This window comes from Amphiprion ocellaris, chromosome 9 (assembly GCF_022539595.1).
Source record: "Amphiprion ocellaris isolate individual 3 ecotype Okinawa chromosome 9, ASM2253959v1, whole genome shotgun sequence".
In the NCBI taxonomy this organism is placed as follows: domain Eukaryota; kingdom Metazoa; phylum Chordata; class Actinopteri; family Pomacentridae; genus Amphiprion; species Amphiprion ocellaris.
In genome coordinates, this window is record NC_072774.1 from 11,045,809 (window position 1) to 11,070,048 (window position 24,240).

At 38.7% G+C, this 24,240-nt stretch overlaps 1 protein-coding gene across 1 annotated transcript in view; it reads right to left on the reverse strand.

Annotated features, from left to right (window-relative positions):
• Positions 1-2,279: 2,279 nt before the first annotated feature.
• Positions 2,280-24,240, reverse strand: part of cpne4a (copine IVa) — an 89,078-nt gene continuing 67,117 nt past the window's right edge. Inside the window, exons 11-16 of the mRNA XM_023281916.3 lie at positions 21,998-22,131; positions 19,702-19,756; positions 17,257-17,308; positions 12,311-12,444; positions 11,006-11,242; positions 2,280-7,224 (exon numbers count right to left, since the gene is read on the reverse strand). Of these exons, the coding sequence (XP_023137684.1) occupies positions 7,093-7,224; positions 11,006-11,242; positions 12,311-12,444; positions 17,257-17,308; positions 19,702-19,756; positions 21,998-22,131 (744 nt within the window). The 3' untranslated portion in view covers positions 2,280-7,092. The remainder of the gene's footprint in view (positions 7,225-11,005; positions 11,243-12,310; positions 12,445-17,256; positions 17,309-19,701; positions 19,757-21,997; positions 22,132-24,240) is intronic.

Consider the following 24,240-nt stretch of genomic DNA (forward strand, 5'->3'; position numbering starts at 1 on the left):
TGTAGAAACACTGAAAATTGGTTCTGAACTCAAGAGTGAAGAGTTTTCCTCAATAGAAAACCTTCAAATTAAAACTTCTCACACCTTAAAGCTAAACTAATGCGGTTAGTTTTGGGTGAAGCTCCTTCTGTTTATAGCACAAAGCTGCCCGCTGGCTTCCTATTGGCTGCTCCTCGTTAACCTCCTCGTTAGCGCAGCGCTCGTCAGCTGAGGTAATTAAAGACCTGCTGAACCTGCTTTAATTAAACACTCTTGATGGAGACGTCTGTGGGTGGGAGGGTTTCTGGGATTTTGGAGAAACAGCAGCTGAAGGTCTTGACATTAATCAACAAAAGGAGGTTTCTGCTGAGTCACGCCAACATGGATAAACAGCGAACTTCAGTGTGGAAAGTTTCACTTGGAGGAAAATTTGAGCTGAAGTTTCTGAAATCTATAATCTTTACAGGTGGAGGCAATGAGGTTTTCCTTAGTTATGTTTGCAGATGAGGCTTCTCAGGGCTGTGTTTGGACTTTTAGTGTTTATGTTTGTATTTTGACGAGGAAGAATTCAATTCCAGATGTTTATAATAAATCTGCAGTCTAACTATTAAATGTTTAAATGGCTTGCCATAAGAATATATATAGAATTGAAAAGCAGTGTTATTTTTTAATCCGATCTGTCCAGGTTTGACTCATCAACATTAAAAACTGAAATGTTTTTATAATGTAACAGTCACGACAGCATTTATTCTCTCACACTCAAATTATTTGATAAAGAATTGTCATTCAAACACCCAAAAATTAATTCCTATTGCCTAATAATTGCAAAAATATCCTCACAGTTAGAATGTAAAGATATAACAGAGACGAGAAAAAACTAAAGGTTACAGACAGATAATTAAATAAACTCAGCTCTGGAAAACCCTCCAAAAAATCCTCCACACACTGAATAAAAGATGATCCATTAATAAACCAGACATGGACTTTAAAAAATGTAAAGGTGAGCTGATAACACTAAAGTGTTTTATCAGGAGCGAGATATTTCTCATGTGAACCTCTGAGTGGAACCGTTACTAGAGTGGTCCTGATTCTGATGTTATTAAACCTGTAGTCAGACCAAAGTTGTCTTTGATCGTCCTCACGTTGCTTCATCTTCTTGCTTCTCATGACAACGGTTTCGTGTTGAGTCGACGACGTCTTGCTGTGCCTCTTTGTCCTTCTGACAGAGCTAATGGCCTCCTTTCATTCGTCTCCTCCTTGTCTTGAACCATCACGCCTCCGAACAAACAGCCGAGGCTTTAATTACTGCTGCTGTGGAACCACACCGAGGATGTTGGGACTGCTGGGAGATTCCCCTTCATTTACTGCTTTACTCTCTCAGGATTGGACAGGAAACAGCTCAACACTAAATACACAAAGTCTCTGGACTGGAATAGAAACATTAATGAAATTTTAAAGATTGAGATTTGACTGAACAAAAGTGTACATAATGGATTAACCTGTGATGCTATGCTGTTTACCTTAGCACCACCTGACTGGCTCACTACTTGGATTAAGACAGAGGGCCTCTGGGTAAATACTAGTAAGTGAAGACATCAAGACTGAAGGAATAACAAAGACAGCTACAGAAGATGTAGATGTGATCCTTCGTGTAATTGTTTTGCATCTACAAATGTAAATATTTTTTACAATGTGGGATTTTTTTTACAGTTAACATGTAAATTAACACCTTTCTGTAATTTTACTGGATATGACCTAAAACTGAACAACAGAGAAAAAGTTTATAAAATAACACTTTAAAACGATTTACTGTTTTATATTGCTTAAAGTATTTTTTTCAAATAAAGGCAAATCTTTGCTAATATAGTAAAAAGAGCTGATGATTACAGTGCTGAGGGAGGACAAAGCACCATCTGCAGCAGAATAATAATCTGAAACTATTTGATAATTGATTAATTACAGAAACTCTATGAAAAAATGCCAATTAGTTGTCCATTGCAGTATCTTAGAAGAAAGGATTTACTGTTGTAGCTCACGCTAACCTCAACATTTCAGCATTTTGTTCATACAGAGAACACATTTGACATGTTGCTCTCAACTCAGGATAAATTTTTGTAAAATTATTTACATTTTATAGACCAAAAGGACAATACATTCAACATACAGAAAGGCTCCTTCCAGTTTGCAACTAAAAGTTGTCTGTTTTTTGTCTTTTGTAACACAAGAATAACTAAGTAAACTGAGTCATTTCAAAATTTGGCCATTTTTACCTGTTCACAAAAGTCAATCATGAGACACTCCGAGGTTATTGATAAAACTTTTATCATTATAAGTCAGTTTGTCATTGTTTTGCACACAATACTGCATGTTAACACAACAATAAGTCATGTGACTCAACACCTGTCCTCTGTCTATGCTTTTTTTCAACAGGACAAACAACAATCCTTAAAGTACCAAACACTAAGCTCAAGGGTGCAGCAGCTCCACTATTTAATGTATAAACAAGGATCACATCATTAATGAGGCAACATTCCAACTTTGTTTACAGTAGAAAGTAATGAAATTAGCTCAAAGTGCATATTTTACATCATATGAACGTGGACATTTATGCTGGAATCAGACTTTTGAGGAGTCAGTGTGCCAAGTCAAATGCTTTAAATTCCTGCAATGATCTGAGATGTTTAACCCTGACCAATCACTTTCACCATCCAGTATTCTAGGATGTGTCCATATGGGACAATTCAGGGCCAACGCTTGAAGTTGTAGTTCATATTTCACAAAACCATACTGTAGCTGTCAGGTAATATCTACTGTCTCACAATGAAAGAGTCAAAATGTGAGGGATTTGAGCCACTGAGGGATCACATAGTACATTTTAAAAGTTGTTAAACCCTGCAAAAGAAAATCTGTGAAAATCTTTTGAGGACTTGAAGGACCTGGCTGTGCAAGGACACCTGCAACCGCACCGATGTGGTTAAAAGAAAAACTGATGGATGGATGGAACAACATGTCGACTGGTGGGGTAGTGCAGCATAAGCAGGAATGTAAACATTGCACCAACCCTTCACAGTGAAGACTGAAGTCAGCCTGAAGGCAAAGCTCTGCCATTTTCTGGTCATCTACCTCATTATTTTACCAACTTTAAAATGAGCTTAAAGGAGTTTCCTTTGCAGAGTGTCAGGGCTCAGGGTAAAGAGTTCAAACGTCCAAACCATGCTCGGACGCCCCCTGTGGAGGTTTTCTGGGTACATCCAACTAGGATTAGACCCTTGGCCAAACCCAGAATTGCCTCCTGAGAGAGCTGAAGGATGTACCTTTTAAGGTCTCTGGAGTACTTTGTTTAATCAGATGCCATCGGGACTAGAATCCAGTTAAGTAGATGATTTGTCCTAACTCAAGACTGAATCTATGTGTAGAAGTTTAGAATGTTTACATCTACAAGAAAGATGTGTGCAGAAGAATCTTCACTGCTGTCTTGTCACTGGAGCTAGTTGAGGGAGTTTGTCCCTCTGAAATTCCTCTTGGCAGCAAGTATTTGGAGGTTACTGGGTACATCCAACTGGGACTGGACCAAAAGGCAAACCCAGAATTTTCTTGAAGAATCCCTTCTGACCTAGAAATGCCTCCTGGGAGAGCTGGAGAATGTAAGTATGGAGGCCTGGACAAAGTTGTTGGGCTCGCTGTCACAAGGACCAGTTAAACGGATGAAGGTTTGTCATGACTTAAGCCTCAAGCAATCTGTCAAAGTTTAAGTATTTTGCATCATTACATCATTGTGTAGAAGACTCTCCAGTGCTGTTCCCTCCTTGGAGCCAGTTGAGGTAGTTGAAGCATCTGAAATTCCTCTTGGACTCATCCATTTGGAGGTTACTAGGTATGTCAAACTAGAATTGAACCCCCGAGGCAAACCCAGAATTTTCTTGAGGAATTCCCTCTGACCTAAGAATGAATCCTAGGAGAGCTGGAGAAAATAACTGTGGCTTACTTTATCACCTTGTTTTGCTTGGTCTCACAAGGACCAGAATCCAGTTGAATGAATGAAATTTGACTCTGTCTTTAGGGTCGAACAATTTGTTGAAGTTTAAACTAACCAGAATGACATCCAGAAGGCAAAAAGTGGTTTAGGCATTTGACTGAATTTCCTTTTGGAAGCCTCTCTGTTGAGGTTCTCTGGGTATGTCCAATTATTGGAAGCTCTGAAGAATGTTTGGAGGACTCTGGACTTCCTTGTTTAATGGGGTGCTGCCAGGTCCAGAACTCGATTAAGTGGATGAAGTTTGGTCCTGATTTAAGACTCAAGAAATCTGTCGAGTTTTACACTGGAGAGAAAGAGACATTCAGGAGGAGCACCGCTGCTGGTCCCTTGTAGAAGTCAGTTATGGTGGATCGGGCATCTGACTGAAATGCCCCCAAGACACCTACATTTCGAGGCTTTTTCTGAGCAACTACTGCCAGGGGAAGACCCTCTGATCCAGAATTTGCTTGAGAACACTTCAAGATTGCTACAGAAGAGGAAGAGGATGAGGCAAGGGAAAAGGAAATTTGGACTACCTTGTTGAACCTGCTGCCACTACTATCCTTGGAAAAATTACTTGCTAGTCCTTAGAAATGACTGTACTCAAAGAAACAAGTGATGCCAAAAAAGTAATATGACTATACCTCAAAAGGTTTAGACAGATCCAGAATGAAACCAATATTTATAAAAAAAAAGTTGTGCAAAGCCATAAAGACAGATGGACAGGTGTTGTGGCACAAAGTGACCAAAATCTATCACCATAATCTACAAATCTCTCCAAATATACTCATTTTGTGCTTTTAAATCTACTCACACATTTTCGTTTACAGGTGAACATGCTTCCGAGTAGAACAGCCCCGTCACAGGGCACATTGTAAACGTCATTATTACTCATATTATTCACTACCAGGAAACAGAAACTACAAGGACCGCCAAGCCCTGCATGGAGATTTGCATGCAAAACAACAGTTCATGCATCTGCCTCGCCTTTTAGAAAAAAACAGTAGAGGATGCAGACGTCTGTGAAGGCAGCTTAGCTTGTTCACCTGGCAGAGATCCAAAATGCTTTACAACAAACTTACGAAATTTAGCAAAATCTCGATAAACTCTTATAAAAACAAACTGCAGGGGAGGAGGAGGGAGGTTCATACATTCCTTCATTGACTGTTTCCCCACCCGTCATGCTGTCTGCAGGGAAGCAGCGTTTGGATTGGTCAGTTTTGTGTTTGTGTGCTTTTCACGTAAAAGCACTCCTGAACGCTACAGTCTGCGCAGACTTTGTCGGCCCTGCATGCACAGCGGATGCAAAAGGTGCTACAGTTGGCATTTTACAGCATGAAACAACATGATGAGATGAAACAATACTTTGAGGCTGTGTTTCCACCAGAGGACCCAGAGTTTAAAGTAAGCTTCACAAGATTGTTTTTGTCCCACATAAAGTCCTTGCAGTGCTGTCTGAGAGTGCAGGAGAGTTTGGGGTGGTTTGCTAAGCTGAATATTGATGATTTGTTGAGGCTTTAGCACTTTACACCAGCACTTTTAAAAACATGCAATTGCCTACAAGTTCATATCATTTTGGGCAACAACAGCGAGCAGCAGAAGAAATCTTATGATTTGGCAGGAACTACAGGAAATTTTCACAGTTATTCCTCATCATGACAAGTAAATTTACATGGTTTACATGGAGCTCAAAGATGGCACTTTTTTCAAAATTCAATTCATCCATAATCAAAGACTATTTGATCCTACTTGTCCAATATTTCTGACACGATGAGAAATAACAGTGAAAATGTCAAACTTTTATCTTTAATAGTTCCTGAGATATTGCTGTTTAAACAGACTTACATTTCAATGTGCAAAAAAAAAAAAAAAACTTGCTGAAAGTACGTCAACGGGCAATTTAAAAAATAGGTTATCTCATCAAGTATTTGATATATCAAGCTAGAATTTAACAAATATCTTCATAAATATCGAGGGTCATATGCTTGAGCAGAACTAGTTCTAAAAATTGGATAATTTGAAATTGAATAACTCTATTTTAAACACTACCACAAAGCTCATGCTTCATAGCAAACATCCCCAATGATAAAACATGCTGTTTAAGGTTACTAATAGCCAGAATTAGAACTTGGATGTTGATGTGAACAATATTTACAAGCTACAATGTATACTAAGTCCCACATGTCTTGAATGCAGCTACAAGACAACAACCACAAGGCTAAGTCTTTCTACGCTTTACCTGCCTGGTTCAAACTATTTTCTGTCTCAAGAGCCTCCTAACTAGAGTTTCTGTAGTCAGCAGCTTCACATGCTTCTTTGTTCACCTTTTAAAAGACAATGGCAGGAAATGAAACACCTTTATGTTATAATTACGGCAGCTTCTATTCATCTGACTAGTGAAATCTCTCTTTCGGTTTAAAGAGTGTAGAGTCAAGGTCTTCACAGCTCCAAAATCTTGGTCCCAAAACAAAAGCCTACCTGAATCTGACATGCATATATTCATTTCCATAGACCTGATCTAAGAGGGTCGGCCAGAGCGGACCCAAACAGGCCTGAGGTTAATTAGACTGGATCCAATACGCAGTCAGTCTGAACACCAGCAACAGTGTGATGTGCTATCAGTTCATTTGATCAATCAACAAGCATTTGTTTATTCACCTAAGAGACAATTTTTTATAGAAAATTTAATATCCAGTTTCCATCTTCTGCCCTAAATGCAAAAGCCAGTATACATAAAAGCTCCGGTCGATGTTTTGCAGGACAGAGGAACAACCAGCTGATCTGTCAACAACTTAATTTTAAATTTAAAGTTAAAATCTCTATTTGTCTTAGAGATATGCCCTGAAAATAACATCTGTTTAGAGCAAGTAGAATTCAGACCCTGGTTCTTGGCACCCTAGAACTGAGTGGACCTGTGAAGACCTCCACTGTGGTTCCTGACAGGCTTCTGGTAGTCCTGGTTTGCCCCCTTTAGGCATTAAGGTCTAATGTGACTCACCTTTAATGATAAAATACCACATACAGTACCTTTAACATCCGCTTTCACAAAGAACAAAAGACAGTAAACATGTTTGTGAGTCCAGGAGAGGTGATGCTCCTCAGGGGCCAAACGGCCTGGAAGACTGGTACTCGCTGGGCACTTTGGGCTTGATGCCCTTGCTGTTGTAGTAGTCAACCACCTGGTTGGGCACTTCTGCTAGGACACTCTTAGCCAGAGCAGCCGGAGAGGCCTGAGGAGGAGAAACAGAGGAAACGTCAGTCATGTGGTACTTTTGTAAGTGTAAATTCTTGGGTTCACTCTGTTTATTCAAGGGACCTGTTCCCACTACTGTAGAACCACGATACACTCCACTCGCTACAATAGATTTCAGACAGTGTTCTGCAGGAGCTTTACAACAAAGTTCCTGACCACCACCAGAATATTATGGAACAGCTTGGATGTAGACATGAAGTTTTTTCTTGTAAAGCTATTCAGTTGTCAGATATATGCACCACCAGTCAAAAGTTTGTACATACCTTCTACTTTTATGTTTCTTCTTTATTTTCATAACTATTTACATTGTAGATTCTCACTAAAGGCATCAAAACTATGAATGAACACATATAGAATTATGTAGTAAACAAAAAAGTGTGAAATAAGTCAAAACATATTTCATATTTTAGATTCTTCAAAATAGCCACGCTTTGCTTTGATTTCTGCTTTGTACACTCTTAGCATTCTCTTGATGAACTTCATGAGGTAGCAACCTGAAATGGTTTTCACTTCACAGGTGTGCCTTGTCAAGGTCAATTTGTGGAATTTCTTGCCTTCTTAATGGGACTTGACTTATTTCACACTTTTTTGTCCATCCATCCATCCATCCATCGTCTTCCGCTTATCTGGGGCCGGGTCACGGAGGCAGCAGGTGAAGCAGGTCGTTCCAGAATCATCATCGACTGAACAGTGATCATACATCCAAACACAGCAGATAGAGCAGCTGGACTGTGTTGGAGATCAACCTTTTCAACATGAATGCATCAGTGTCACATCATCTCCTTTTGATGTCTTCAGTGTTTCCTTAAACTGGCAGAGTGTTAGAACTGGACTAAAATATCATGTGGTAATACAACAGTATGCAAGGTATCATGAGGAGATGCAAGAAACAAAACTAATTGTGAGGGAACTCGAAACTATCATAAGGTTATAAAAGTGAGGTGATGCAAAAATATCGTAAAGTGATACAAAAATACTGTGAGGTGACTCAAAAGTAAAAAGAATCACGTGGGAACATAAAAGTCATGCAATAGGATGCAAATATATTGTGAACTTACGCAAAATTTTGTGCAAAGGAACTCTGAAGTATCAAAAGGGGATGCAAACGTATAGTGACAAGGTGCAAAAATTGAAAAATGATCATGTAGGAAGACAAAAGTATCGTGACGTACCATGAGGTGATGCAAAAGTATTGCGATGGGACACAGATATAGTGCTCAAAGAAAGTCCTTACTGTTGGGGGCTTCTTTCACTCAGTATTTGACTGATTCCAATTTTTTGTCCCTTTCACTCCTTTAGACCCCAAAATATTTTAAAAGTAAGATTTGACTAATATTTTTATTCATGTTCACATTTTAAGCTATAAAAATTGATGATTTGAGATGAAATGATCTTTTTCTGATTGAATTTTAAGATAGAAACGTTGCTCAGAAAGCAGCAGTGGTCTTCAGTCAGTCAGAGCTGCTTTTCTCTGCCTCCTTCTGCTGCTGTCAAATGAAAATTGCCTCTTTTAGGGCCTAACAGAAACTCTCGTTCATCACATAGATTAAAGCTCGGAGCAAACTACAGCCAGTGTCTGTAAAATGAGTTCAAATTGGGAAGATAAATGTGCGCTGTACTGTACCAAGAGTAACCTTCAGACTGGTTAAGAGCTGAAATTCATCTGAGAGAAATAATAAGTTTCCCACTTAAGATCCTCTGGCAGATTGCCACCCAGTCTTCCCTCTCATAGGCTGAAACTCATTTCTTCAATAACTTCACAGCCTCTCATCTTGTCCTCCCTCCAACATGCTCTGATCATGAATTTAAAACACTTTCCACTCGTGTCCTCTCGGCTTGTTGCTTCACCATCATACACAGTTATTTTAGGGTCACACACAGTTATATTTAAACACTGCACAGAGACATTTTTCAAATTAACGCACCATCTGGTGCCCGTACATGGAGGTTTGTAGCTGCTGAGCAACAGGAGCTGTGAACAACTAAATGTGTTTGTAATAATAATTCACGCATCTCTGCTCCAATAACAACAACACATTGAAACACGAATAACATCCATCCAGACAGAAAATGAAAATATAATGAGAAGTGAGGTTAATGGAAGGTTTGTGAGCCGCAGTGAAGTGTGAAGTTCTATAAACAGGCAAAAACAAACTATTAAATTAAGATTACAAAGAGTAAACTGAGCAGTTCGTGCAGCCTGGGAAATACCACGTTTGGACTTTAAATTGTTTTTGTACCGCAGTTATAAAAACACAACTGTAGCTCCATTATTGCTTTTTACCGTCTGATTTATTTTCAGTAGTAAGTGCTTTCTCCCAACTGTGATTTTGTCGGGTTGGAAATTAAAAATGTATTCCCAGATTCCACAAAAATGCTCTCAGAAGTGGACTGTCTTTACAATGTTTTCCTATTTTACTTTTTCACCAAACCACAACTGTAGCTTTGTTATTGATTGAGTTTGTTTTAGCATTAAGAATCCCCCACCCCGAAAATGCTGTTTTATTGGACTGGAAAGCAAACATGTCAACTAGTACATACAGTTCTTCCTAGTTTCCACAAAAATGGATTGTCTTCCTCATGCTTGTTCATTACACTCGTGTTTCTGGAGCTCATTGTTTCAGTAAATTATTCATCTGTTTTGCTTTGCTGACAACATTTAGCTTGTAGAGCTTTCAGTGGTAGAAAGGGGTCAACATGGACACAATGACCCATCAGTGAGTCTTGGGCATCCGTGATTCTGTCACCCGTTGTTCCTCCTTGGACACATTTAGTAACCACTGCACACCAGAAACATATGAAACACATAACTTATGACGTTTTAGTGATGCTCTGACCCAGTTGTCTACCATCAAAGTTTGATCCACATGAGAGTATTGAGTGTTTTCAGCAAAGCAAAACAGTCTCAGAAACATTATATACCAAATAGCTGTGGTTTGGGGAAGCAGAAATGGTCAATGATAATGACAGCGCATTTTTCTTAACATGTTTGTAGAAACTGGGAATAAATGATTTTTGTCTGTACTTGATGCCAACTGTTTGCATTCTATTTTAACAACTATCGGACATCTCACAGATAGTACAAAGTGTTTGACCAACAGTGTCCTCCGCCTCCCTACGATGCTGCTGGTCTTATCTTATTTAAACAGACTAAGCTGGTCTAATCTGTGTATGAAAAGCACAGAAACGCACTCACTGGCCACTCGTTAAGAAATCTAATGAAATTCAACATTTCTGCCATTAATTCTTCTTACTATTGAAGTCACAGTGGCTTTGTGGTGGTGTGCTGAACTGATTCACATTTAAAAATGTTCCCAATATTTTGTCCACCCCATTAACATACATAAAGGGGTCAAAACATTAGGAACACTTGGGTGTAATGCAGTTCAGTACACCACCACCCACTGTGACTTCAATTAAAAACTGAAAACGTGTTTCATAGAAGCCGAATTTATGGCAGAGCTGCTATATTAGATTACATTAGATCTTAAAAGTGTATTAATGAGTCATTGAGTGTATATGGATTCGACTGGTTGACTAATAAGGTTAGCACTAACATATCAATAAATAAATTATTGTTGTGTCTTGGGGTGAAGCCCCATCACTGGAAACAATAGTGGATCTAAACTGGTGCCATGAGGAACTCTTCATGCAGAAAGTTAAATACTAAGACGAATTGGTTTCTATCTGTATAACTGGATTTTTGATTCATCTTTCATTAGACCCGCCTCCTCCTATCTCCCAACTGATGGACTCACATGTTTGAAATTGCGGAAGGGGACGAACTGGACAATGTCCCGAAGGACGGGCTCTCCTTTAGGTGACCGCAGGATCCCATCGTCCCCGTCCAGCATCTGCATGTCGCTGAAGTCGGCGTTCCCAACCCCAACGATGATGACGGACATGGGGAGGTGAGAGGCCTGGACTATGGCCTCCCTTGTGTCGGCCATGTCAGTGATGACACCGTCAGTCAGGATCAGCAGAATGAAGTATTGCTGGAAGAGAGAAAGTCGTGGGATACTGTCAGACCAGCTTATGTCACAGTTTCTTGTGAATTAAACTTCATATCTGACTGTGAATGTCATCTGTTTAATTCTGTTGGAAGTTCATAATCATAGTCCTGCTGCTCCTAAATGTCTGCTGACAGAGACTCAGCTCATGGCCTGTGTTAGCACTGAACCTTCTAGCTTAGCGTCAGCATGAACCTCAGCTAGCTAGGTAAACTGAACAGCTGGCAGACACCTTTTTGCAACTTGATACTGCAGAGTTCCTCAACACAACAGCAGCAGTTAGACAGCAGCGAGGTGTGGTTATCTGATACAAACACACCTGTACCTCCATTTAATTAAACAGTAAGAGGCTCTACCTGCTGGAGCTACAGCTAATCTGACAGGCACATCTTTTGCCTAAAATATTTGTAACTGATTACATTATTAATGCAGAATAACTGATTAACAGGTAATTATTAACATCACTGGGGGTTGTGGCAAAACAAGACATTGAGCTTTCATTGTGGGAATGTCATGTCTTTTGTTTGTGGATCCAAACTTTTCAGAGAGTTTATTTAATATGGGTAAGTTAACATCTACAGACTACAGCAGACTCTGTAATAGATCAAATTACTCAGCAACCGTCAGCTGCAACTAGATGATGTAAAAATGGAGACTTTGTTTGATACAAAGCAGTCATTCCCTTTATGCTGGTAGCTCTGAGTAAAAAATAAACACACACTATAACTAATTTCTGTATAAAAGGGCTGCACACACCTGACGTAGCAAATATAAATAGAGGACTGGTCTATTTTTATGTTTTCTGAGCGATGGCCGGTTGTATTGATTAGAACGGAAGTATAGTGTTGCAGCATCTGTCCGCACATGTTACATGAAAACCTTCCCAGCATCCGATTACGTGTCTGTTTCCCAACATTTCTGTAATTTCATGAAACTGACAACTGACATTCACACCCTCTGTAGTGCTTTTTCTTTTATATCCTCGATACAACTGCCACTTTTCATGTCCACAGCATGAATGTCAGTGAAGAACTATGAATAAATCCTGCTCACCATGGCCTCTTTGGTGTGGACCTCCTGCGAGGCCGAGTTGGCGACCTTCTGGATGATGGGGGCGATGTTGGTGGGGCCGTAGAGCTGCAGCTTGGGTAGGCAGGCCTGGTAGGCCTCGACCACGCCCTGGATACCTGATGGGACACAGCAACAGACCTTAAATCACTTATAGCAAAGAGGTCACAAGCACGCAAAGGTTCAGGGATGTTTGAAATGTAATAAAACAGGAGGATCCCATCACCCCAAGAAATAAATTGTCTAATATTTAAAACTGAAAATAAACAGTTGTTTTCATGTGAAGCAAAATCTGTATCTTCCATATGCAGCCCTGAAAACCTACAGGTATATGAAAGTTTCAGAGTTTAAGAGCTGCTGTTGACGATAATGAACTTAAGAGCTCTATTTTAGTTTTCATCCAGAATATAAACTAATAAAATGTTTTAAATGTACTTTTTCTTAAACAGAACATGCATTTAATATTCTATATTTTAATTCAATAAAAATGCGTTAACTCTAAATAGTCCAAGTGTCTTTTTCTGTTAAAGCCTGCAACCACAGTTCTGCAATGTTTCACAAGTTATCAAAATGAGTTTTTGCAGGATCACACGACAGAAAGACGACAGTCAGGTTCAGTGTCCACTGTCTGGGTGTGTCGAGGCGTCCCAGCATGCCCGGCGGCAGCACTGATGTGATTCAGTGTCTGAAGGTTGCTCAGAACACAATCTCCTTCAGACTTAATTAAAAGTGTCGCCTTTGAAGTGTCCCTCTTAGCCGATCAATGACCTTTAGCAGCTGACAAGGCGAGAGACCTTCATCTAAACAGAGTCTCTCTCTCACCCAATACACAGAAGAACAAGAAAAGTTGGCATAAAAATACACCAACTCTTCCAAAGGTAACTGCTCATAATTCAGTATCCTTCCTACATTTGTATTCCTAGAAAACATGTACATTTGAATTGAAGCTTTTTTATTGTCTTTGTGCTGTGCTAAGCTAAGCTGGGCTAAACCACATCCTTCCCAAAATGTCAGACAATGACAGACTTTGACTTTTGTTAAATATTTAGAATAGGTCTTCAGTCAAGTTAGCTTAGTGCTAGCTTATAGGCCTGCTTCACTCAAAGTTAATGTTAGCTTGTGGGTCCATTTACCTTTGAGCCAACATTACCTTTGAGCTGAGTTGGCTCATTACCTTTTGTGGGCTGAGTTGGCTTTTCGTTAATGTTAGCTTCTTGGTCCAGTTACTTCAAAGGTAACGTTAGCTTGCAGGTTTACTGAGTTAACGTTACCTTGTGTGTCTAGTCAGCTTAGAGTTAATGTTAGCTTATTGGTCCAATTAGCACAGAAGAAATGTTAGCTTGTGACCCCATTTAGCATATGATTTAAGGCCTGTTAGCTGCAGGGCCAGATAGCTCAGAGTTAATATTGGTTTTTGGATCTTTCTAGTTTAAAGATAACATTAGATTACAGGTACATAAGCTCAGAATTAAGGTTAGCATGTGAGTACAGTTCGCTGAAATTTACATCATCTTATAAGACCAGCTATCTCAGAAATACTGTTAGGTGGTGAGCCCAGTTAGCATATAGACCTAAGCTTGTGGGTCCACATACCTAAGCCTTGTCATTACCCTGTTAGCACAGAATCATAAGCTAGCTTGAGGATCCAGTTACTTTTGAGTTATTATTAGCTTGTGGGTCCATTAGTTCAGAAATAAGGTTAGCTTGTGGGTGAAGTTAACCGAGAGTTACTGTTAGCTTACTTGTTAAGTTAGCATAGAATTAATGTTAGCTTGTGGGTCCAGTTAGCATGTAGTTTACATGAACTAGTGGGTCCGGTTAGTTAAGAATTAAGGTTAGTTTGTTAGTCCAGTTACCCTTGAGTGAGAATTAACTTGTGAGCCTCGTTAGCATATACTTTACATTAGCTTGTGGGTCCACTTAGTTTAGCATTAACATGACCTTGGGGCTAGAGTATTATGTGCAGGAAATAATTATTCAGCACAGATGTGGTTACCATGTCCAAAAGCTTTGATTTAGCCTCTAGCTCTTTGCAGAGCAAATAAACTCTGGCAATTCCTAGGTTATTTATTTATTTGGTTAAAAAATACTAAACATGAAAGTCAGGGGAAGTTGTATTTTTTCTATTTTTGCAGTGCAAGTGCTTACTCAAAAGGCAGGGTAAACACAGATCAAACTGATGCCCATATGAAACCTCAGAATCACAGGAGAACATTTTCATTTCACAAAAAAAACAACAAAAAAAACCAAACAAACTTGCACTTAATTTGGTTAATTCAATAACCTCCAAATGTAATAAGACTAATGGACTAAACAGATTTGCTTCTACATCCTAATGGTTCAGGCTTAGCTACAAGGTCCAATTAACATAGTATCATGGCAGGCCTGCAACTGTGATTTTTAAAAAAATATTTTTCAGTAAATGTTCACAATGAGGTTTCCCATCAGATTGGAAAGCACAAATTTACCATCTGAAATGTAACTTCTGCATATAAATTTAACTCTAGACTCAAACTAAAAGAGTCCTCGAGGTGAATAAAGACTCCTGGAGGTCATCAGAGCTCAACCCGCATCAATACGATCAATACAGAGGCAGCAATCAGGCAGGAGGCAGGAACACAGACCCAGAGGTCTTTCTCTCTTTTCTACTGGGATTTCATTTAAAGTGCTTTTATTGATTTTGATTGCTGCAGTTTAAAAAAACTACACTCACATACTGTTTTGAAAATGGAATTCAGCTGAATGAAGCTATGAAATATTCCAAACAGCTTCTCTTTCTCTGTCCAAGCTCTTTGACTTAATGAATTATTAAGGGGTTAAAGAATATTTGCCCAGAGGCTGTGAACATTCAAACAGGCCAACAGGCATTTATAAATGAAACCCCAAAACTGGAACTCTGAGGTTTCATTACTGATATCATTTATATAAATGTTTGAAATATTTGTGTCTGAATTTAAATGCGTGTTCACTTGGTTTGTTCTGTGGTTTAAGTGAGAAGTTACAGTAAAGCAAAAAAGATTGATTTGTGTCATTCTGACAGAGCAGAAATGTAAACTATAAGAAATGCAAAGCAACTATGAAAGGACACAAAACAAACAAAAAGACGCAGAATGACTGAGAAGCCATAGTAACGCGTAGTAAAGTAACGCAACAAAGCAAAAAGAAAAGTAAGCGACAACCATGAAGAGAAACACAAAACACACAGGAACAGAAAAAAAACATAAAGGCATGCAAACAAGACATAAAAAACAACCAGACAACCATAAAACAACTACATGGAGACACAAAGCATATGCAACACAGTCAAAATATGTGCAAGACAACCACAGAGACGAAAAAGTCACAAGACAATAAACAAACAGATGTACAATTACAATGGCACAAAAACAGACTGCACACAATCAAAACAACACAAAGTGATGCCAACAAAAAGATTAAAAATGACAACAATGACATAAAACCAACAAAAAGAAATTCCAAACTACCAAAATAATTGCAAAACAGTAAAAAAAAACAAGATGGAAAACAACTACATAGACAAAACAATAAACACAGACACAAAACAACCATCAACACCAAAAAAAGTCACAAAAAAATAAGAGATTCAAAACAATCATGTTTATAAGTAAAACAATTACAGAGATACAAAACAATAAGCAAAGTGATTCAAAACAACTACAAAGACAAAAAACGAAAAAAAATGTGAAAAAGAAAAACAGATGCAAAACAATAAAAACATGGAGAATGACTACAAAGAGACACAAAAAAGACACAAAACAAAAAGAAATTCAAAACAACCATAAGCAAAGACAAAACAACTGCAAAAATACACAAGAAAACAAAACAATAAAAAAACTGCAAAACTATTTAGAACAGATGTAAACAAAAACAAAACGTAGAGAGACCACAAAAAAAAGATGCACAATGAAAAGCATGTCAACCATTAAGATAAGTACAGTGTTGTTGCTAGCTGTTGTGTCTCTTTCAGTTCGACATCTTGATCCAGTTTTAGAGCATTCAAGGCCTTTTTTCACACCTGTCCATTGACTCAACATCTGTCACTGTGCCTCGGTGTTAAAATGTGATTTATGAATAAATAAAGCTACATAGTGGTTGCATTACGTTACAACATGCTTCTGAATGAATGAAGAACCAGTGTCCACAGGAGTCCACAGGAGGAGGTTGGGGTGGATGGTGGGCGCACAAACCACACCACTGTGATTTTTATTTTTCTCTTTTTTTGGATTTTAGCAAACCACCAGCTTTCCTGAAAGAAAACGGTTTGTAACCCCCAAAACAAGTGGATATTGGACTGCGAGATTAGATGTTCGCTTCATTTGTTCAATGAAAACCAGCAACATTTCCTCATTATGTTGACAAAAATGTAATCCAGTAACAGATTAGCTGTATGTTATCGTAATTTCTCAAAGACAAAGTTGCACACAGCTCGCATGGCTGCTTCTGGGTTCATGTGCATTTTTAAAGCTGTTTGCTGAATGATAAGAGAACTCCGGCTAACAGTTATATTAGAAACTGGTGAAAAACACGGCAGAGGGATGCTTTAAGCCTTTTCAAAAAAACGTTGCTTGTCAAATTATTTATACTTTTGTCTGGTATCTACGTGTCTTTTATGATCAACAACTCCTCAGAGCACATCAAACATTCTCACTAAACATGGCAGTAAATCTCATATATAAACTAGAGGACACAAAATTTCTACATCGTCCTGAATCAGTTAGGCTAGTGTCACTGCTGTGTCACAGGAGGCTTCAGATCGATGGAGCTCCTTCGACCAGCGTCCTCGTCATGAAACTAATTCTCACATCAAAGATTTTCCTCTGTGCTCTGACTTCTGAGGCCCACTGTCAAATATTTGAGTCATTTTCTTCCTCATTTTTCGTTCAAAGAAGGCAGAAAATCAAAGCGTCTACCTGCACACTCGGGGTTCTCTTCATTAAAATTCACCGCAAAGTCGTGGGAGACCTGGGGGGAGAGACACGAGAAGTCTGTTTGATCTCAGCATCAAAAAACAGAAAAATCTCCAACAATGAAATCAGCGAGTCTCTCCTCCATCCATCTTCATCTCTTTCTGCATCATCTCTCATTTTCTCCCTGACATCTAATCTGACTGACTGACTGACTCCCCCTCCCCCAGGATAGGTGAGTCCAGTCTTTCCCAGAGGTGAGGCAACACTGGGAGCTATTGTACAGTTACTGTCAATCATTCAACAATACACAGAGGAGTTTTTTTCCCCCAAAAGTACAGTATCAGTCCAGTGATTTTCTGTATTTTTCAATGGCCAGTGTGTAATCGCACCTCTTGTGCTTTTACACTTTACAGCCGTTGCAAGAAAAACATGTTGTTCTTACTTGCTCTCCACTCAATTTACTGTTCTAAAGGTAGAATATGTTCCCTTTAATAAACCATGAGTATGTACTGTGTATGTATACATGAGTACATGTATCAATGGCAGCCAGTTTATCCAGATAATAAAGGCTAATTTAACACACACGCACATCTTTATGTATACGCACAGTATGTAGAGTGCCAATTAAGCGTATTTATCCACCTTTGAAATTTTCCTTTTTTATTGTTTTTTCACATTGAGTCTTTTAATTTGCCTTTTTGGACAAGAATTTACCAAATAAGACTATTTCATGTCAAAGAATTTCTAGAGAAATTTTCATGTAGAAAGAAATTTCTACAAAGTTAGTGAAAAGGAGATCATCTGAGTGCAGTGAATGTGTCTCAGTGAGTGTATTATAAAGACATCTGTATCTGGAAGGTCCAGTCACTGATGAATACTGGATATAACTACATCACGGAGACTAGAGAACACTCCAAGCAACTCTGGGAAAGGGTTATTAAAAGTAAAAAGAACAAGTCAGGCAATGGATAAAAGAAAATTTCCAAGTCTAAGAAACCCTTTGGGGTCTAAAGAAATCCATCGTTAAGAAATGGAAAGAAAATGCATGTGTAAATCTGTCTAGAGCAGGCTGTACTCAAAAACAGAGTGACAGTAGAAGAAGGAGACTAGTGGGGAGGCCACCAAGACACCGATGAGTCCTCTGAAGGAGTTACAAGCTTCAACAGCTGAGATGGGAGAGACTTCTTCACCAGTCAGACCAGTCAAAGTTTATGGGAAAGTGGTAAAGAGAAAGTCACTGTTAAAACAGCTCATATTAAATCTGGACTAGAGATCACCAGAAGACGTGGGAGACTCTGAAGTCAACTGGAAGAAGGTTCTTTGGACTGAAAAATTGAGCTGGTTGTCATCCAGCATCCCCACTCTGAGGCACGGTGGTGGCAGCATCATGATGAAGGGATGCTTCTTGGCAGCAAGCCTTGGAAAGTGTGTACATCTAGAGGGTAAAAGCCAAATTAAATTCAACACAATTCAATGTTGAAAAGCAACAAATGGGAGAAATGTTTTATAAACACTGTACGTCCCCCAAAGCCACATTCTGAGCAGGAAAAACCCTGATATACATGGTAACTTTGCTAATTTCTGGATGATAACTGTGCACTCCTATATTTTTTATGATCAATTATAACCGTATGTTCTAATATTGTTATTATTTGAGCTTTATGTTGGCTTGCTCAGTTGAAATAAAGGGACCCTTAGAAGGAAATAGATGTCAGAGCTACAACGATTGGTTGAACTCTTGTCAACTGTTTTGCTAATTGATTAATCGGTTTAAATTATGTGATTGAGACTTCTTAAATGTGAATATTTCCTGGTTTACTTCCTCCTCTCTGACAGTAAACTAAATACTTTCGGACAAAAACAAGACATTTGAGGAAACACAGATCCACATCTTTCAGTTTTCCGATATCAACAACTTATCGAGAACACAATCAAAAATGATTAACAATAAAAATGATCATTAGTTTCAGCCTTGTTGGATGGTAGATGGGTTTTGTTTTTTTGCAATTTATACTCCTTCAGCCCCATCTTTCCAGGCAAATGTTACTAATATATTATTTTATTAATAAGACTTAAAGCTAAACATGTTTAACTACTTTATGTTTTGTACATTTGCATGCTATAAGCTTCTGATCACATCAAAGTGAATCCATGGGACCAAAATGGTGTTTTGTTGCTGATAAATTCAACTTTTTGCTGTAAGGTTTCAAGAACCTTTTTTAAATGTCACTTTAAGTTGAACCCATCAAGCACTGAGGCAGCGTTTGCAGGCGGTGGACTGAATGGAGGTAATCAGAAAGTTAGACCACCAGCTATGGGAAAGGAAGGAGGTTGAATGGAACCTATGGCATCCTGGGGCTACGAAGACGAGGAGGCAGCAGGTAATCACCAGCTACTGACCCTCCCCAGGCCTCCCCTGCTAGATGGTGAGCCAAGTGGGTAAATTACCTTGAAGTCAGGAGGGATCCGAGCACCAAAGCCGAACGCCGGGAACATTTTGTCACTGCAAGGAAAAAGAAAAACTACTTAGTGATTGGTGTTAACAAGCTCATTCAGTCCACCGCTGATGCAACAGAAAACGAAGAAATGGCCTCTGATTGGAGCAGCGACAACAGCTACTCGCTTTATGGATGTGGAGGAACACCAGAGCTGGAGGGAAAAGTGTTGGGCATTTAGGCATTTTAAAGATGGAAGAACATGCCAGCCTGAATGAGGAGCAGCGGCTGGTTTATTGCCGTTCTTTCAGAAATTAGAACTCTTTATTGTCATTGTGCTAATTTAGTACAATGACATTTACATGTGCAACACCTTCACGGACACTGTTGCATACATTCACATTATACACACACTTGCGCTTATACTTACGAAAAATAACAAAAACAGAATAAGTTAAAAGTAGAGAGTTACGTGTTCAGGTGAATAAAGTTCTCACCTTTCGCCTACCTTATTTCATGTGGCTGAAACTGTTCTTGTTCACAATCTACAGTTTCCATTGTAACTCCTACACTACCAGTCAAAAGTTTGGGCACACCTTCTCATTCAATGATTTTTATTTAATTATTTTATACATTGTAGATTAATACTGAAGACATCAAAATTATAAAAGAATACATATGAAATTCTGTTGTAAACAAAAAAAGTTTTAAACTTCAGTATTAATCTACAATGTAGAAAATAATACAAATATGTAAAAAGCACTGAATAAGAAAGTGTGTCCAAACTTTTAACTGGTACTATATAACTTGGAATTTCCGATGATGGAATCACTGAAACACATGTATCTAAAACAATCATGTCTTTTGAATCTTTCATTAAGTAATTATAGGTCTTCTGGAAATATAACAAAATTTTCAAGCTCAGAAATATACATAAATGCAGCAATGCTAATACTTGCTTCAATGTCTTTTGGCCATTTTCACCTCAACTAGGCACTTTTGGTAGCCGTCCACAAGCTTCTGACCACTCCTTTTGACAGAATTGATGCGGTTCAGCTAAATTTGTTGGCTTTCTGACACAGACTTGTTTCTTCAGCACAGTTCCAGCAGCTTGTAATTCATTACAGACCTGTTTTTTGGTTATTCTTGGTTGACTCTTGACCATCCTGCCCAATTGTCTTTCCTGTTTTGTTCAAGTTAATGATTTGCTTTTTGAAATCTCTGCTGAGCCCCTGTGTAATTTTTAGGGCATGCTGGCTATAATGAAGTAAAATTGCTTTGGTTTTACAATTGGAATTAGGGTTAATATTTCAATTTTGTAAATGTCAGTAAATATAATAAAGGAGACTATACCTTCTTTCAAAAATGAAAGAATATTCCTAAAAACAAATAAAGGGGTGTAAACCTGAAATAAAACTTTAAGCGGGGTGGATATCAAGCTAATGTACAAAAGATGTAGATTTTCAAAAAAAAATCTGACACTGTGGCCGCGGTTTGCTAGCAATAAATGCCAAGAAACTGGAGTTCAGACAATTTAAGGGTTAAAGTGCAAAATTTACCTCCAAAATAGTAGAATAGAGTAACAGAGTAGAAAGTCGTATAACATGGGAATACTTCAGTTCAAGTACATATAAAGTGTGCTTAAATACAACACAGCAGTTACTTTCCACTACATTCCTGAACACATCTGTGCAGCTGTAAAGAAAATTCTACATTTGCATCAAATCTGAGTGACGCTGTAACATTTCAGCACTGTGATAAATAAACATTAAGTCTGTCAGCATGTGTTGACATGAAGATCTCACTCCAGAGTCATGTTTAAAACATGTCAACATTGAAAAAAAAATTCCCATTTTGAGGTCTGTGCAGCCTTCAGTTGGAGAGAGTTTCTCTGAGCACTTTCTAGTTTCAAACATTTAAATCTTTAGCGGAGCTGAAGAAAGCAGCCGGCTGCTCTCAGATCTCAGACCTTCCCACTGAACATATTTTAACTTCAAGGTTTCTCTGCCCTCACACAGAATAAATTACAACCTTTACAAAATGTAATATCATAAAAGCTTGCGTGGGACAGAAAGTGAAGCCTGAAGGATTTTAAAGTGTCTCAGGCATTAGAAGGAAATATTCAAACTGGCAGCTTCTACAATCATGACCAAGATATCAAAAAAAGAGAACAAGTTGGCTGTGAGGGAGGACAGAGAAAACTATATAAAACATCCATCCTCTACTGCACAGATGAGAGTAAAACCAGCTGCTGTTTCTTTAACTTGCACTGTCCCTTTAAGGGATGGAGCTGTGTGATTGGCTGTTACCTGTCGTAGTCCTGGCAGATCTCTCCCACCGCCACCAGCGCCTTCAGGTACTCGTTGGGCTGGTAGGGGTGGATGTAGTGCAGAGAGCAGCTGTTACGAGGATCTCCATTGGATGCAGTGAAGTCGATGGCTACCTGCAGAGACAACAGCCAATCAGAGATAAGAACCAATCACAGAGCAGCACCTACACATTCAGCTTCAAGCGAACGTTCAGATTGATTTAAATGGACAACCCGAGCTGCTGTTTAAAGTGACTCCAGAAGTCCCACACTGACACAAAGTTACTGGAGACACAAAACTACCACAAAGAGACACAAAACATCCACAAAGTTACACACAAAACCACCCACAAACACAAAAACGACCCTTTGGCGACAGAAAAATCTACAGAGACCCAAAATGATCACAAAGACACACTAGAGGACCACAAAATAACACTGACACAAAATGATCACAAAGAGACACAAAACATACACAAATAGACACAAAACATCCACAATGTAACACAAAAAGTCCACAAAGAGACATAGAAGTCCACAAAGGAACACAAAACAACCCTTGGGTGACAGAAAAGTCCATAAAGAGACACAGAATTTCCACAAAGAGGCACACAGAGATCACAGAAACACGCAAAACATCCACAAAATGACACAAAATGTCCACAAAAAGACACAGAATCCACAAAGAGAAAGTTGCTTAGTGTTGGACTGATTCTGGAGGAGACGAGCTGAGTGTTGTCAGTTTGCCAACTGAGCCGTTTGTGTTTTCAGCCAACTGTCACCAGAATGTGTTGATCACGCATTGTGTATTTACAACAGGAGGTTGTGAATGTGTAACGCAGCATTGTGAAATGCGTTTGTTGTCAGATACTTGAAGAAAAACGCTCAAGAGTGAGAAACATCTTCTTAGCCAGTAAACCCAGCTGCAGGTAAACACACTGGAGTCCCAGCAGCTCATCTCAGAAACACCTCTGACAGGAGGAACTCTTCATCTTCTTCTTCTTTACTGACTGATGCTGAAGTGATGAAACATTTAAGCGTTCAGGGAGAGTGATGCTCTGTTTACATGTAAACATGTGTTCACAGCAGGAGGATGCAGTCAGACGCCGTGTTCGAGTCTCCAAACACGTTTAAAGTCATTTATCCTCTGATTCACAAAAAGTGAACAAGCAATAAAAGCACACAAAATGTTGCCCTTTCGCTGCTTTCTTTTACTTTAATTATATATATCGAAAACATGCACCAGCAGCAGTTAAGTTCACATCATTGAGATTGCGGGTTTGTAGCTTAAAGCTGTTTAGCTAAATGGCAACAGATTGTAAAACCTTCATTTTTGGTCTTTTCAGGCTGACTAATAATCATTCCAAATGACCTAATATAGAACTTCAGCTGCTGCTCTCTGTGTTTCTGTGTTGGATTTATCAAACAGGAGAAAATTCTGTGGTGAGTCTTCAGTAATATTAACTTAACCATTTATTATTTTACTATTTAAATGTTAAAAGGCAGCAAAATGGTAAAATAAGAAAAAACTGTTTGGAGATTTCTACGTAGAAAATATCTGTCAGAAATTGACTGATATTTGAATGGAGTTTGGTGGAGATTCACATCTCACCTATGTGCAAACTGATGTTCAATTTGCAGACATGTAAGGGGACCTTTAGATGGAGAAAACATTCAAATGCTGGCCAGGCATCAGTAACCACATTACAGTATTTATTATTATAAATGTTTATGACTTCCCTCTGATTTTGGATGTTTATGTCTGACCAAATATCTGGTAAACTTTCTACTTCATTGTAAGACCAGATTGATTGTTTTTACTTTGCTACTTTAAAAGAGACAAAAATGGCCACAGAGATAAGAAAACAACAGAGTGGTGAAAAATGACAACAAAGAGATGCAAAAAGATCACAAAGAAACAAAGCAAAAAAAGACAACAAAACGAAACAAAATAACTAACTATGAAGAGATGCAAAACAATGACAAACAGCTACAAAGAGACAAACAATGGCAAAAATTACCAGGAGACACAAAACAATGACAGATGAAAAACCTACAACAAAAATGCAAACTGACTCAAAACAACAATGAGACGCAAAACAAGCCAAAGTGACCGCAAAGTGATGTGAATAAATGCAAAACTCCCACAACAAGACACAAAAAAGACCACAGAGATGAAAAAACACAACAAAGCGATGTAAAACTTGCATGGAGGGTTGCAAACTGATTAAAAACAGCTGCAAA